The sequence below is a fragment of the Chanos chanos genome, chromosome 3 (assembly GCF_902362185.1).
Source record: "Chanos chanos chromosome 3, fChaCha1.1, whole genome shotgun sequence".
Taxonomy (NCBI): Eukaryota; Metazoa; Chordata; class Actinopteri; order Gonorynchiformes; family Chanidae; genus Chanos; species Chanos chanos.
Genome location: NC_044497.1, coordinates 13292281 through 13308575, shown reverse-complemented (window position 1 = coordinate 13308575; position 16295 = coordinate 13292281). Strand labels below are relative to the sequence as shown.

The 16295-nt window shown below is 39.4% G+C and overlaps 1 protein-coding gene across 1 annotated transcript; it reads left to right on the top strand.

Moving 5' to 3' along the window:
• Nucleotides 1-1853: 1853 nt before the first annotated feature.
• On the top strand, nucleotides 1854-6476 carry LOC115806729 (patched domain-containing protein 3-like). Its single transcript, XM_030767594.1, has 5 exons — nucleotides 1854-1863; nucleotides 1975-2498; nucleotides 2901-3028; nucleotides 4174-4319; nucleotides 4406-6476. The coding sequence occupies exons 1-5, from the start codon at nucleotides 1854-1856 to the stop codon at nucleotides 6058-6060; spliced, it is 2463 nt and encodes an 820-aa protein (XP_030623454.1). The 3' UTR covers nucleotides 6061-6476.
• Nucleotides 6477-16295: the final 9819 nt, after the last annotated feature.

The following is a 16295-nucleotide window of genomic DNA, read 5'->3' as shown; positions in this document are numbered from 1 at the left end:
ATATGCTACATTACAACTTTGCAGCTTCTAATTTGATCCAATCAAAACTGTCAAAACACAGACACCTTAGCTGAAGAGCTGGACCCTTCAAATCAACGGGGACAGGAACGTATTTTCAGAGTCTAGGATAGATGGAATTACAAAGAAATCATGCTTTACAATCAAGTAAGGTTTGTTGCTCATTCTGATTTCTCAAATCAACAAAACACATCGGACACAGCCAGTGTACACTTCGCCTTTCTTCTTAAAGGATGCAAGTGTGTTGCCTACATACAAATCTTTGAAAATTTCAATACCTAATTTAGACCAAGTTACAAAGGCATTGTCCATCAGAGAAGGGGAAAAATGTGACTGGCCAAATGAGCCTTATTAGAAAAGGGTTGCAGGCCGAAAATTTTGAGAAAGGATTTCATAATTGAATTTTTAGTATAAGGAGAAGTGCAGGAGTGAATGGGAGAGTGCAGCAAGGCTTTCAGTGTGACTGGTTTGGTGGAAGTTGCCTCCATGATCAACCACGCTGAGGGGGAATCAGCTTTCTCTCCTTAGAGGCAAGAATTCAAAGCTCAAAATCATCATGAAGCCGAGATAGTAAAAGTTTACTTTATAAAGGTTTGCAAATTTATGAGTAATATGAACTCCAAAACACAGTAAAACTGTGTTGAGCAATTTTAAAAGGGAAGTTATGTGAGGGATATTTCTGAGCAAAAACAATTGTTTGCACTTGTTCTCAAATATAATATTCATTTCACTCCATCTGTATATAACTCAAATATGGCTTATCCCTCGCACCTTATCTGTAAATATTGCTTTGTCAGCACCTTCTTTTTATTATCTGTGTGTATTTCATGTTCATATAACCATATATCACATAAAATCTCACCTGTAAATATTGCTTCATCAGCACCTTATTCTACTGTTTGCACTTTCTGGTTAGATCCAAAACTGCATTTCAGTGTATTTGTACTTGTGCTGTGTGCAATGATAAAAAAGCTGAATCTAATTGCAAACACTGGTCCACCAGGTAGAAGTGAGAGTGAGCAAACAAGGGATAGTCAAAACTATTCTGAGAACAGTGTCAGAAAGTGTAATTCTTCTCTCTGAATCTCCCTACAAAATTGTCATTGATATATGATATTGTGTTTAAAAGTTAATAGTGACACAAAGTAATTGTATCAGGCTGGGAGTGTGATGCCTTGTCTGTTAAATAGTAATTTGTGTTGAGTTCTGTTATTATACTGCCACCTGCAGGCAATATGTGATGCTGTTGCTACATTAGTGGAAGGCATTCACTTTCGTTTTCGGTTCATCGGAAATCAGCGAATGTGGATGTACCTCGTGGTTAAAAAGAAAAAGGAAAACATATATATACACATATATTTTTGTCTTATGCATAGAGCCTTGGAGACTACTCGTCTGTAAGTAACGTGATTACGAGTTTTTACACGGCAATTGTGAATTATACCGAGCATTAAACAAGAACCAGATAAAACGCTGGAAAGAATGTTGATATAAAACCGTTATCTTTGGTATTAAGCTACACTCGTTAGTGTGTGCTTTAGTCTGTTAGCATTAGCTGGATATGATGCAATTCCTCGATTTAATGTAATTCTGTTATGTAAACAGTCATGTGTAATGATGTATATTTTGTATATTTTTTCTGCTTGCATTTTCAGTTTTACAACAGTCATTGCTTCAGCAAAATCAGGAAGAGTCACGCCTTGGTCTTCACTGGAGAATGCTTAGTTGTTCACTATCTGTCTAGCTCTTCAGCATAGTGACGCACTGTGAGGACAGCATAAATACAGATAATTCACGTAGCCTGAGAACACTAAATATTGGCTAGATCAGCGAATATGTCTCGATGTAAGACAAACTGTGTTGAAAAAAAAATATCTCAAGTCTTTGAGAAGCTTGGACAGTTCGTTGGTACACACATGTGGAGTTTTTTTATTTTACCAATGTTCATATCTACAGTTCTCGGCGCGGGTTTTTACTTTCTACCTGAGAGAGAGAGAAGCAATATTGAGGACCAGTTCACACCGGTGAACGGTCCTGCCAAAACAGAAAGGGCGTTTGTTCAAATTAACTTTCCAGACGATGAGTTTTTTTCTCGTTTAAGACTCTCAACAGAGGGCACATATGCGGCTTTAATCATAGTAGGATTAGAAGAGAAAAACATTTTGACGCGTCATGCCCGAAATGAGATAATAGAATTAGACAACACCGTTAGGCGCATTAAGGCAGGGAAGAATTTTAGTACTATTTGTGCGAAAGCAAATGGGGCGTGTTGGTCGAATACTGTAGGTGTTGACTTCTCAGTTGATACTGCCGCAAGAGGCAGTCTTGGAGGTATCAAATTTAAACCGGGCACTTTGGAAGTCGAAAGCGCAGAAGCTGTCAGGCTTTTTTATTACTTACGAGAGATCAGTAGAACGGAAAATGAAATATGGTTACGTGAATTCTTAAGGACGTTCGCCAGCTACACAACACTCAGAACGGTAAGTGAACGTATGATAACTGACTTCATGTAGTCACACAGAACCGAGTCTTTTTTCCTTGTAAAAACCTACAGAGGGACCAGTAAACTGTATTTTTTATTGTCGCATAGCATATTTACGGACATATCTTCTGAAATTTACCCACCACTATCTATTTAAAGCAGTGTTCCCCTTTTATCTTTGTGAGTAACCTGAATTTTAGAGATAATTCAGTTTTGGATTGTGTCCCACAGAGTTAAGTTTGCTCGACTTTGAAAATGTACAGTGGTGATGCTGTTGATTTCTTCTTCTTCTTCTTCTTCTTCTTCTTCTTCTTCTTCTTCTTCTCAACAGTCTCAATAACATCACCTTTCTGCAGTTTTCTGCAAAATTTAAACATTTTCTCTTGGGTCCTCATAATAGGTTTCTGTGTCATATTTTACATCGATATCAAGAGAAGAGGAGTTAAAGAGAAATTCAAAGACTGTGATTCCATTTTTCTCAATCACTTATTTCCTGGCCATCACCATTTCAGTCATTTCATGCATGAGGTATGTCAACATTTGTTGTGCTATTTTTTTCTTTCTTTCTTTCCAAAACAAACAGTGTTACAAAGGTATTAATTACCTGATGAGTTTGATTTTCTTTAAATGGAAATTATGATTACAAATCCAATCAAGTTGAAAGTGGGTCAGTAATATTCCATGTAAACTGTTGTGAGATGATGTTTTTCAATGAACCCATCCTCCCCATTTCTAAATGTTTGTTTAACTTTCCAAAAATTAAACAATGGATACATTTTGCTGAAGGAGGGATGTTACAAAACACCATGCTTAATCAGAGACGATCCTTTGTTGTGGAACTAGTTGGTTACACACTTTCTGATTCTCCCCATAGTCAAGTTGGCTCACAACAGACGACAAAAAGGCCATGGTATATTCAGTGGATGTCAAAAGTTTATGTTGACGTACACTTCTTTGTAGAAGTTGTCTTTATGTTGTATATGCTGGTTATACCAGATGCCAGGTAGTGTTAATTTAGTGACATAAGTTAGGGGACAAATGAATAATTTTCGGTTTCCTGCAAGGGATTTTCCCTACTTTGAGTGACATGTTTCAGCAAACAGAGTGTCATGGCAAATATAAGGGCATAACCATAAATATTACAGATATATTGATTAACAGTCATGATACACACATGGAAAACTGGGCTTACCTTTAGCCTGCAACTTATGAAATGTTCACTGCAATTAGAATTGTTCTTTGGCTCGAGGTTACATGAATAAACAAGTGACAGCGAGAGATGATCTCAAGAAAAACTTATGGTTGATGTTCATTGCAATTGACCTGCTGTCTGCATCCTATATATTCTACACTGTAAGCAAGGAGGAGTTCAGCGATGTCCATGTTTGCTCAATTCAAATTAAAATTTTGGAGATTTCTGTTATTTTTTTATATGTACAAAGACAGACATTGACATTAGACATAGTCATAAATTGGACTTTATCAGTTTATGGTTTTATCTGTTAATGATTTCGATGGATGTGATAATGGTGAAAATAAAGACAAAAAGTCTTGTCCCTATCCCTGTAAAACCTCTTTGTGTGAAACTGTAAAAGAGACTCAAAAAAATCTCAGCTTACACTGTTTAAATGGGTAAACATGTACCATAATAAAGCATACTGATCTTTTCTTAGGTTTGACTGTGTAAGAAATAAAGTTTGGGTAGCCTCTTTTGGGGTCCTCTCTGCTGGCCTGGCTGTGCTTTCCAGTTTTGGGTTGCTACTTTTCAGCGGTGTTCCCTTTTCAATGACAGTAGCAACAGCTCCATTTCTGATTCTGGGTAAGCCTAAAACTTTTTAAAAGTAAAATTACTTATTAATAAAATATCCTAATCTTACTGCAATTGTTTCAAATGTTTTTTGACAGGTATTGGTGTTGATGACATGTTCATCATGATCTCCTGCTGGCAGAAGACTCAAGTTCAGGATAAAGTTGAGAAACGTCTGGCAGACACATACAAAGAAGCTGGTGTTTCGATCACCATCACCACTCTGACTGATGTCCTGGCTTTTTACATTGGTCTCATGACTCCTTTCCGTTCTGTGCAGTCATTCTGTCTGTACACTGGTACAGCTATTCTCTTCTGCTACATCTACAACATCACATTCTTTGGTGCCTTCCTGGCATTAAACGGCAGGCGAGAGGAGAGCAACAGGCATTGGCTGACCTGTATGAAGGTTGATAAACCAAAAGAAAAATATTCACAAAACACAGATGACTCTAAAACCAACATTTGTTGTGTTGGTGGGGCTTTTGACCGAGACACTGGAACTGAGGAGGACACCCCTATGAACTACTTCTTCAGAAATTATTATGGGCCTTTTCTGACAAAAAACTGGACCAAGGTGTTTGTAGTTGTGCTCTATACAGGATATTTAGCTGCCAGTATTTATGGTTGCTTCCAAATTCAGGAGGGTATTGATCTAACGAACCTGGCTCCTGATGGTTCATATGTCGCTAGCTATTATGATAATGAAGACAAATACTTTTCAGACTATGGCCCTAATGTCATGCTGGTTATCAAAGACCAAACATTTCAGTACTGGAATGAAAGTGCTCGATCAGGTCTTGATACCTGTCTTCAAGAGTTTCGCAATCTATCCATGGTTTCAGAAAATATGTTTGTCTCTTGGCTTAATTCTTACCTGGTTTATGGAGAAAAACATGGATTGAATTTGAATGATGAAAATGTTTTCAAAGGGCATTTATCAGGATTTCTAAATGCATCAGGTTTCAGCCAAGATGTTAACTTCACTAATAGTCAAATTTATGCATCTCGACTGTTCATTCAGACAGTGAATATCAGCACAGCACTTGATGAAAGGAACATGTTGAGTGCATTCAGAGATACAGCTGAAAACTGTGCAAAATCACAAAATCCTATTGATATGTTAGTGTACCATCCTGCTTTCATCTACTTTGACCAATATGCAGTTATTGTCAACAATACGATACAAAATCTCATTGTTGCTACTACTGTGATGCTCATCATCTCTCTGTTGTTGATTCCACATCCTCTCTGCTCTCTGTGGGTGGCCTTTGCTATCGCTTCTGTCATTGTTGGAGTGTCTGGTTTTATGGCATTGTGGGATGTGAATTTAGACTCCATATCTATGATCAATCTTGTCATCTGTATTGGTTTCTCTGTAGACTTCTCTGCACACATCTCTTATGCATTTGTTTCAAGTAAAGAACCCTCAGCTAACAAGAAAGCAATAGATGCTCTCTACCACCTTGGCTATCCAATAATACAAGGAGCCATATCCACTATTGCAGGGGTTGTGGTCCTATCTGCTGCTCGGAGCTACATCTTCAGAACCTTCTTTAAGATCATGTTCTTGGTCATCCTGTTTGGGGCAGTTCATGGCATCATGTTCATCCCTGTATTTCTGACATTCTTTGGGGTGTGTGGTAAGAAAATCACTGTCAAGAATGAGAGCTATCCAAGAGCTGTGCCCTTGAGGTGTCAGAAATCTATGGAAAATCAGTCAAAGAACATTTCTGAGCCTGATTCTTGTTGATGTTATGTGAGTGATTTCTTTTTTTAATTACCTGGTTAAAAGTTGATCTGAGAAACTCAGGCAGTCACTGAAGCCGCGATGCAGTTGGAGAAGCTTTGAACAACCTCATACATCTGATGGTATTTGACCATCATTTGAGCTCCCTGTGGCACTGACCACCAGTAAGCTTATCATTTTTTGAAGGAGGGACTTCAGGCCTTCTCATTGGCTTCATGTCCATGGGTATGCTTGTACGCTGAACAGCTGAAAAGGAGAGCTGGCTTACTTTGCATATCTCAAACTCTTTGCTCTTTCACATTTTCTCAAGAGTTGTACTTCCCTTTGTGCACTTACAGTGGTGCCAGCAATTGGTGGTTCCAAAAAGGAAGACAAGGTAATAAAATTCCTTTAAAAAAGTGTGTGTGTGTGTGTGTGTGTGTGTGAAAGATATGCTGTGACTGCACCTCTGTAATATTTTCTTACTTTTGAATGCATGCACTACATGATGATGGAACTGAACTACTGCTGTTTTCCTGTTTATGCCACCTGTGTTATTGAAGTGCTTTGTTGTGTAAAATGTACATTTTAGAATAAAATCTAATTTCTTCCTGAGCTCTTCTTCTGTTTGAAGTCCATCTTAAACTTCTGGAGTACATTTCAGCTTAAGACTGTCTATGCAAAGCCTTTTTTTGTCGTTGTTGTTTGTTTGTTTTTGTTTTAAAAAATCTTCAGATTGTCCTGTGTTTACCCTTTCATCTCCATTTTCTTTGCAAATTATATGATTGCAGCTGGTGACCCTATTAAAATATAGGTGCACAACTTGGTGATTCACATGGATGCACTTATACGTGTAGAATATCAAACTGTACAAAGTGTCTACAAAGAAGATGACACCACCAATATCTACAGCAATCAAGTGCAGTACTTTATTATAGATAATGACCTTAAATAATTACAGAATCTTACATTATCATAGATCCTTTTTAATTATGAAAATCATTTGCATATCTCATTCATATATCATATATCATTCTCTTTTTCATACAACTATATGTTTCCTCACTTCAGCTACAGAGCATATTTCTTATGATTCCTATTAAAAATGTATGTTTTCTAACCATACCATCAGTAAGATTTGGATTACTGCAAAGAAGCTCTGTAAAGAATGCATAAGGAAATCTTTAAGGACAGCTACTGATTCATTCCACTGAAGAATGATAAAACTATCACAAATTTAGCAATCACAAAGAAAATTTAATTAAAATACAACAATTGTACATACAGAAACACATACAGAAAAATGACTGTTCTATATACTAAATTTTCCAATATTGTTAAAAATGAATGAAGTATTACATAGAAGGTCAAATGATTAAATACAATAGAAAATCGGTTATGAACAAAACCGTGGTAATTTTACTCAAATTTAATGTAAATAACATTGACTCATATCTGCATAACTACAGTATGACTCTGTTGGTGCCCATAATCCAGAAATTCTTATAACAAATACAGGATAGGCAGCTGATTTTAATGAGCTATAGTACACTCACATTAGTGAAGCATTTGACAAATATGAATGAAATATATAGGAAGTGATATTTGAAAACAGTCAACAAACATTGTTTATTAAACTAACTTGGAGCAACGATTCAAAGAAAATAGACCAAAAGTGACTCTCTTTGATTTCAAACTTTTGTGCATATGACACTTCGAGTATCATTTCTTTCATCAAAACCCATGTCATCCATATGATTTAGATTTTTGCCACTGCCCTCAGCCAGAATCGACACCAAAGTTAACACTGTGCCGTTGGGATCAAGTAATTTTATGATAGGAATGTTTACACCTGTTTCCTGGAAAAATGAGGTTCTGCAGAGTCATGACTAGTATTAAGTCAATGCTTGACAGAGCAACATCATCTGTCAGATCATCTTTTCTGACATCAAGTGTTTCACTGAGCAAAGATTTAACATATTCAGAGGGAGAAACAAGAGAACTTTGTGTGCCCAACTGTTTTTCAATTTGTTTGTCTGACATTTTGGCTTTTTTGAGAGCTGCCTCCTCCAGCAGTTCTGACATGCGTGTGTACAGGGAGTGATTTTGAGAAAGAACATGGTTTTCCATATTTTTGAAACTGAACTTGCAAACAACCTGCTGAGGTTTATTTAACAGAAGGCACTTCTCCAAACTGACTCATCTCACTCATTATCTAAGCCGCTTATCCTAATTAGGGGCACAGGGGGTGCTGGAACCTATCCCAGCACTCATAGGGCGAAAGGTGGGGAAACACCCTGGACAGGTCACCAGTCCATCACAGGGTAGACACACAGACAAACACGCTCACACACACAGTCATACCTAGGGGTAATTCACCTTTTGACTGTCGGAGGAAACTGGAGCTACCCACTGCCCCAGCCTCAAACTGTTTCTCAAACTGTTGTTGGGCATCAGTGTTTTAATGTTAAAATTGAGAAACAGGCACGATGATGACTTGAGGTAGCTTTTTGTCTTTATTGAGGAAAAAGGGTGGAATACAAAACAAAAGCAGACAGTAGGTCATCAAAGGCACCCAGACTGAGTCTTGATGTTGGAAGACTAGCAAGAGCAGTACCTCTCACACACACAGATATACCCTGTACAGCCAAGGACTTTTGACCTTGGTGGCCATAGATAACAGAAACTTCCAAACTTACACTTCAAACCGAAGTAAGAATACTTTGTTCCTGTGAATTATATAAACCAGTACTCATGTGAAAGAATGTATAAGTAAAACAAATGTATATCTGGGTCATAAGGTGAATATGTTCACATAGGGTGGATCTGTTGATTAAACAGGCTAGGCTGTGATCGTATTTTACCGTTATCTAAACACTGGAAACACTCTGTGATGGTAGAGAATATTCAGCTAGGCCCCACACTTTCTGCACAACAGGACAGGGATTACTTCTGGAGAGAAGGGTTATGTACCCCCCAACCCACTAAGCAATGAATTTTACTGTCTTAAACCCTAACCCTGACAGTCCACCAGTCACAATACACAGAGACCTCCTTTGATCCTGGGTCACTCCTAGGTAATTCAACACAACCCCCATCTTGTTTGGTCCATCAGTAAAGTAGTTAGTTGGAGTTCATTTTGTCATTCCACGTGCCTGCAATCAGCCCTGTCCCCAGCAGAGGTCGCTGTTCCTTCAACTACACCAGAACTCCCCGACTTGTCATTGGTTCCCAATGAATATCATGATCTAGGACACAGGTGTCAAAATCCAGCCCTGGAGGGCCATGGTCCTACCGTTTTTCTTGTAGACCAACTAAATAGAATCTCTGATTGGCTGAAGAGTGTCCACACCAGTTTTCAAGGTGAAAATCAACAGGTAACTAGAAGGCGAAAACAAAAATCAGCAGGACCCCGGCCCTCCAGGGTATTCAGCAAGGAATGAGCCCTTTCTCTGCCTCCACATCAACCTTATCACTGCGCAATAGATTTACTTCTCGGAGCTCCATACCCACTAGTAGATTGTATAATTTATCTTGTCCAGTAAGAGAAGCAAAGGAGAAATACATGAACGACTCCCTTGCGGCTGGCATTAGTCAACCATCATCCTCCCCCTTTGGTGCTGGCTTCTTTTTTATATCCAAAAAAGACCACTCACTTTGTCTGTGTATTGACTATCGTGACTTAAACAACATCACTGTTAAAAAGAAACACCCTCTACACTTGATCAAGTCGGCATTGAAAGTTATTCATGGAGCTCACAAAACGTTTCACCTCTGCTCCTGTCTTAATTCAGCCTGGCCCCTCTCACCAGTTTATTGTTGAAGTTGATGCCTCAGACAATGGAGTGGGAGCAGTTCTGTCTCAACACACTGACCCTGACAAAAGTTTTCTTCCATGTGCCTTCTTCTCTCACCGCCTATCCCCCACTGAATGAAATTATGATGCTGGGAACCGGGAATTGCTAGTTGTTAAGCTTGCTTTGGAGGAATGGAGACACTGGCTTGAAGGAACACAGCAACAAGTCATTGTTTGGTCAGATCGTAAGAACTTGAGCTAAATGCCTCAATTCCTGTCAAGCCCGTTGGGCACTGTTTTTCTGTCATTTCAATTTCACCCTAACTTACCAACCTGGTTCCAAGAATGTAAAACCCAATGCTCTCTCTTGTCAGTTTGTCTCCAATGAAGGCCCCTCCAATCCTGAAACCATTCTCCCATTGTTATATACTGTATAATTGTATGGCACTACTTTATGTTACTGGAGCATGTATACATTGATGCATACTGAGAAGTGTATTGAGTTGAGTGATTGCTATGTTTTACGTAAAGTTCAACAGTAAAAGATTTCAAGCTTATTCAGGAGCCTGAATCTTGTGTCCTCAAGGTCAAGGTCAAACATTAAAGGTGTTAAAAGTGTGTGAATGACAAACACAACACCTGCCATCCCGTGTCGTGGCTGCCACTACCTGGCCACAGTTAACTGTAAGTTCTGGCAGCAGCCAGCAACAACATCGTGACCAACCATGGCAAGCACATCTGCAACTGCTGTGCCATTTGTGATAAGCTTTGGCCATAATGCCTTCACACAAGGCTCAAAAAAAACAGTCACTCAATGCAATGTGTGCGGTGCCCAAATAAAGGATCCTGGATCGACCACAATAAATTTTATTAGACACCTCAAAACGCATTTGGATAGGTCTGTCAGTCACTTGGTAATGTGAAAGACAAGTTAACCCTTAGACCAGAGAGCTCTTTGAACAGTTATACCCGTTGCTGCGTAAGCTTTTTTGCTCATGCACCAGCGTTCCACACTAAAATTTGACAAGTTGTTACTTTGTATTGGATTTCATACTTGTATTTGCTCCAGTGGTTTGATTTTCGAGGCCCGGGACATGCCTTTGTGACTGCAGAGCCGCACTTTCAGAGCAGCAGATTCACAGCAGCAGTTTAAGGCTAGTGGCAATGTAAACAGCAACCGTCTAACCCCTAATCCTAACTGTAAAAGATTCAAAAGTGTTCGACACTAGCCTTGTTTTATTTCAGTTTCATATCACAAATTTATCAGAAACCTGCCTAAAATGCCTGAAATCTTAATTAACCTAACAGTTGCTAAGATAAACCAAAAAAATTGTCTGCGCAAGCACTGAATGCCATTGGCCTGAAACTGCTGTTGTGAAGCTCTGGTGGTGTAAAACTGCGGCTCTGCAGACGTGGATATGAATCGGTTTGAAGCTAACATTATAAAGCAATATTATAATTTAAGCTATTTCCCACAGTTTGCTTGGAAATTAACTAGACAGTATTTCATCTTCTTACATCTATGGTAGGCTATTTGAATTGTATTGAACAACTTCGCTCTGGTCACATAACTTGCAAGCCATGTGACACACTGCTATACAGTGGACTAGCATTCAAAGAAGTCAACAAAACCCCCCCGAAGGGTCGGCTCATTTCAGTAGCATTACATTTAAAACCCAAGCCATTTCCCACAGTTGGCTGCAGCTGAAAGATGTTATGTTCTTCAAACCAACACAGAGGAGCTGCTGCTGCTGAAAATGTTAAAAAAAAAGAAAAAAAAGAAAAGAAAAAAGCAAATGGACTACCATCTCCTGTAAGTACGAATCCTGTTTTTCATGATATAAATGTTGAAATATTCCACTGTGCAGGAAAAAATGTTGTAGCCTCATAAGCAAAATCTGAGACTGGTGCTATTTGTAAAACAGCGAAAAATTAGTTGAAGTGAGAATGATGTAGGATTGTGAGAAAGTGGACTTTATGTCCATTTTTTCTAATTTATCATTTCAGAGATTCTTAAAAATACAGTTGAAAAGGTTTTACAAAGCACCTGCTATATGTTTTATGCCATAATATTATATGCTATATAATATGTCAGTATGAATGGAATGGTTGGAAGCTGTCACACAGATTAGAGAAGATCTTGAAGAAAATATTTATTCAAAACACCGCAATCACACTGTCACACACGTACATACTATACCACATACAAGGCTTACAACTACTACTACTGCTACAAACTACTTCCATCTAAGTTCTATACTATAACTATTAACTGCTGCTACAAACTACTACTGTATAACCACTATAAATAATACACTGCCAATAAAACACTACAACTACACAACAGTACTACTTCCACTATAACTACACTACTACCTCCAACTACTACTTAAACTCTACAACTAAACAACAACAACTACTACTACTACTACTAAGTGCAACTGCTGCTACTACTACTACTAGGAGCTACTACTACTACTACTAAGTGCTACTAACATAACACTTATTGATGAATATAATTTAGATTATTCTTTCTAATGATATTCTGTTCTCTTTTGTGTTGCAGGTCAGAGAAGGGTCATCTAAAAGTGCTTAAGAGTATAATATTCCTCAAAGCAGGGAAACACACACAATGGTGACTGCCAAGGAGTGTAGAATTCCTCAGCTGGTGGATCATGTTCAGGCAAAATTGGTAATAAGTGAGCACCTGTCCTGTGAGCCTGCGATGGACTACATAACTGCTGAAAGTGGTCACATCCACAAGATGGAAAAAAAGTTTTCTGTACCATTTCAGGCTTTTCCTTGTGCACTCCACAAAGCTGTTTACTTTACCTGTTGCTTGCATTTCTGCTTTGTGCACTGTGGACACACATGGACATCTCTTTTATCATGCCACTTTGTTGCCAGCATGGTGCCGTTGTTATAAAAGGCCACCTCACCCCTGCCCTTTTCTTTTTTTTTTCAAATTTGGCCACAGGCCCCAGTTTGGCTGTTGAGTAGGCACTGGAAGAGGGCAGGACTTGAATACCAATTGTCCATCACAGGGCAGCCATTTTGTCATTGTTTATTATTATTCTTATTGTATCGCAGTAGGGCCCACTGGCAATCAGATTAATTGTGGTAAAGGAAAGAGTAAAGGAACGGGATGTCTTGTGGTAACATGAGGATGGGTCCCTGGGATTCAAACCAGGAACATTCCTCTTACTGTGTGGAGACCTGGGTCACTGGGTTGCTACCACCGTGTGCTCTTCCTTCACACCGGTGTAGCAGATTGGCCACGTCTACCAGAATGATATCAACAATACTCTGATCTTACAGGCCATCTTGTTTGTGCGTGAGTGTGTGTCTGTGTGCCTGAGTTTATCAGGACGGCTACAGTTCTTCACCACTGGCTGCACTGTAAGTAGAGAGTGTCCTGTGACAGGAAGTTGGTGGTGTTGGGTGAGGTAATCAGTCAAACTCAGATGCCATCTTCTCTCTTGGAGGGTAACTGTGATCTCAGCTTCAGTGTCATCAGCACCTTCTAACACTCAGCTTCCCAGCATTGGCTCCCCACCCCCAGCATGCAGTTTCTGGTGAATTTCCCCTTTCTCCTGCTTGTCAATTTATTTCTTTTTATTTCTATTTTTAAATTTTATTTTTAGGCTGTGGAAGATGCTGGTGCTGCGTGATGTTGTGAAAGAATGGCAGTCTCAACCAGAGTTTGAGTGAGAGACAAGTCCCTGAATAAAATTCAGAGGAAGAGTAGACAGCAGTCTGAATGTGCCATCAGCCCTTCTCACTTCCTCTTTCCTGGTCAGGGAGAGGCTTCCATTAGCCTGGCCAAACAGGACTGGAGAGGCCACGAGTCCTGACTCACCTAATATGCACCTAACCCCTTCTTGTACCTCTTTTGCAGTGTGTGTGTGCCATGTGTGTGTGTGTGTGTGTGTGTGTGAGTGCGTGCATGTTCACAATCACGTGTGGCAGGGGTAAGTATATTCCTCCCAAACTTGGCAATCCCCCCATTGGTCCCCTCAGCGGTTGGCCTGCCTCAATCTTTGTTGGCCCCCTTCATGGCATCCTAGTAACCCCAGTGGCAGTTGTAGGTACAGAAACACCTTGTTTTAAATCTTTCTTTTATGCTTTTATTAAATAATAAATTAAATTCTTTAGTATTTAAATAAAGTGCTGTTTCTTGTGCATGGCCGCTCTCTTGCAGCTCCTTGTCTCCCATTACAGCAAATTGAAATAAACTTTACTCTCTTAACACTTGAAGACCACGTCTCTGTTCTTGTTTTACAATAAAGGACCTGTGCAATACTTCAAATTCCCAAAGTGGCGTTGTTGGTATATACATTACCCTAGGGGGTACCCTTTTACCTACCCTAGCCTCCCCCTTCAGTCACAATCAGATGAAACTTTCTACTGTGTAACTTCAAGTTGAGGAAACACACATACACAATATTTACAAGCAGCAGCCCTAACAGTCACGCACAGGCAAAGATACAGACTCACCCACACCCACACGCACACACACACACACACACAGTGTCTTCAGCACCTTCTAACACTCAGCTTCCCAGCATTGGCTCCCCACCCCCAGCATGCAGTTTCTGGTGAATTTCCCCTTTCTCCTGCTTGTCAATTCAATTCAGGACCAGGAAAGAGGAAGTGAGAAGGGCTGATGGCACATTCAGACTGCTGTCTACTCTTCCTCTGAATTTTATTCAGGGACTTGTCTCTCACTCAAACTCTGGTTGAGACTGCCATTCTTTCACAACATCACGCAGCACCAGCATCTTCCACACAGCCTAAAAATAAAATTTAAAAATAGAAATAAAAAGCAATGCTGGGAAGCTGAGTGTTAGAAGGTGCTGATGACACTGAAACTGAGATCACAGTTCCCCCTCCAAGACAGAAGATGGCATCTGAGTTTGACTGATTACCTCAACCAACACCACCAACTTCCTGTCACAGGACACTCTCTACTTACAGTGCAGCCAGTGGTGAAGAACTGTAGCCATCCTGATAAACTCAGGCACACAGACACACACTCACGCACAAACAAGATGGCCTGTAAGATCAGAGTATTGTTGATATCATTCTGGTAGACGTGGCCAATCTGCTACACCGGTGTGAAGGAAGAGCACACGGTGGTAGCAACCCAGTGACCCAGGTCTCCACACAGTAAGAGGAATGTTCCTGGTTTGAATCCCAGGATATTAGCTTAGTACCAGAGGGCCACCGGTCCTATTGTCTCTACTCTTCCTTTGATGCCACTGTGTCCTTCAGTAAGGGATCCATCCTCATGTTACCACAAGACATCCCGTTCCTTTACTCTTTCCTTTACCACAAAAACTCTGACTGTCAGTGGGCTCTACTGCGATACAATAAGAATAATAATAAACAATGACAAAATGGTCACCCTGCGATGGACTGGCAACCTGTCTAAGGTGTTTCCCCACCTTTTGCCCAGTGAATGATGGGATAGACTCCAGCACCCCCATGACCCTAATTAGGACAGGCAGTGTAGATAATGAGTGACTGAGACAGCAACACAATGGTAATAAATAAACAAAAGGATAATGAAGCTTTGCAAAGACAAGGTGTGCAACCACCATTATGACATACTAACTTCTACTACAGCTTTATTTTCATGTTGCTTCATTCTTTTTTATTGTGTCCTGCAGTGCAAGTTTTTAATGCCACTTTTATAGTGTGTGAGATCTAATATATCAGGATAAATTGTATGCTAATATATTTGTAATATATTTACACAATATATTATTGTGAAACCTCTCAAATGTATCTTAAATTAGTTGCAGTCTTATTTTTTTTTAATGTAAAGAATTTATAAATTAATAAGGACGGTGATATATTTTGAAAGACAGAAAATAGACGGGGAAGTCTTGAAAATTCTCATTGAAATTTAAAACTTCTGAGGATGGTCTGGGTGCACATCCGTTGACATCCAGTGACACAAAGGGCCACAACACATATAAATGTAATCTTTAGAATCCTCTTCAAGGCGATTAGCAAATATGTAGTCACTTTTTCGCGGTCACATTATTCCACACAGCGTTATGGACACTGTCCAAACCAGGGACATCAAGGTCTCTCCAAACTTTGTTTCTAAACAAACTCCAGTCTTTAGCAGGGAATGAAGTGTGCCGCATGTCCTCTGTAAATGTCTCACCAGATTCAACGGTGTACAGTTTCACAGAGCATGCAACTTTGTGAAAAACATATCTGCCAACTAGAGATGTAATGATACACTCAGCTCACAATTTGTTTCGATTCACAATTTTATGCTTACAGTTCGATTATTCCATGACATTTTTAAGAAAATCAATTGAACTGATACAGGAATAAAGACAATGGATTTATTTTTGATGCATTTACAATGCTGAACTATTGTCTTTTTGTACCATGAAATCAAAGGTGATGACAGCTTGACCCTAGGAGGAATCCTTTGAAAGCT

Excerpts from the sequence above, each read along its gene's own strand:
- LOC115806729 (XM_030767594.1), top strand. Across the intron at positions 3,029-4,173 it reads TCAGTCATTTCATGCATGAG|GTTTGACTGTGTAAGAAATA; the intron begins GTATGTCAACAT and ends ATCTTTTCTTAG. Across the intron at positions 4,320-4,405 it reads AGCTCCATTTCTGATTCTGG|GTATTGGTGTTGATGACATG; the intron begins GTAAGCCTAAAA and ends GTTTTTTGACAG.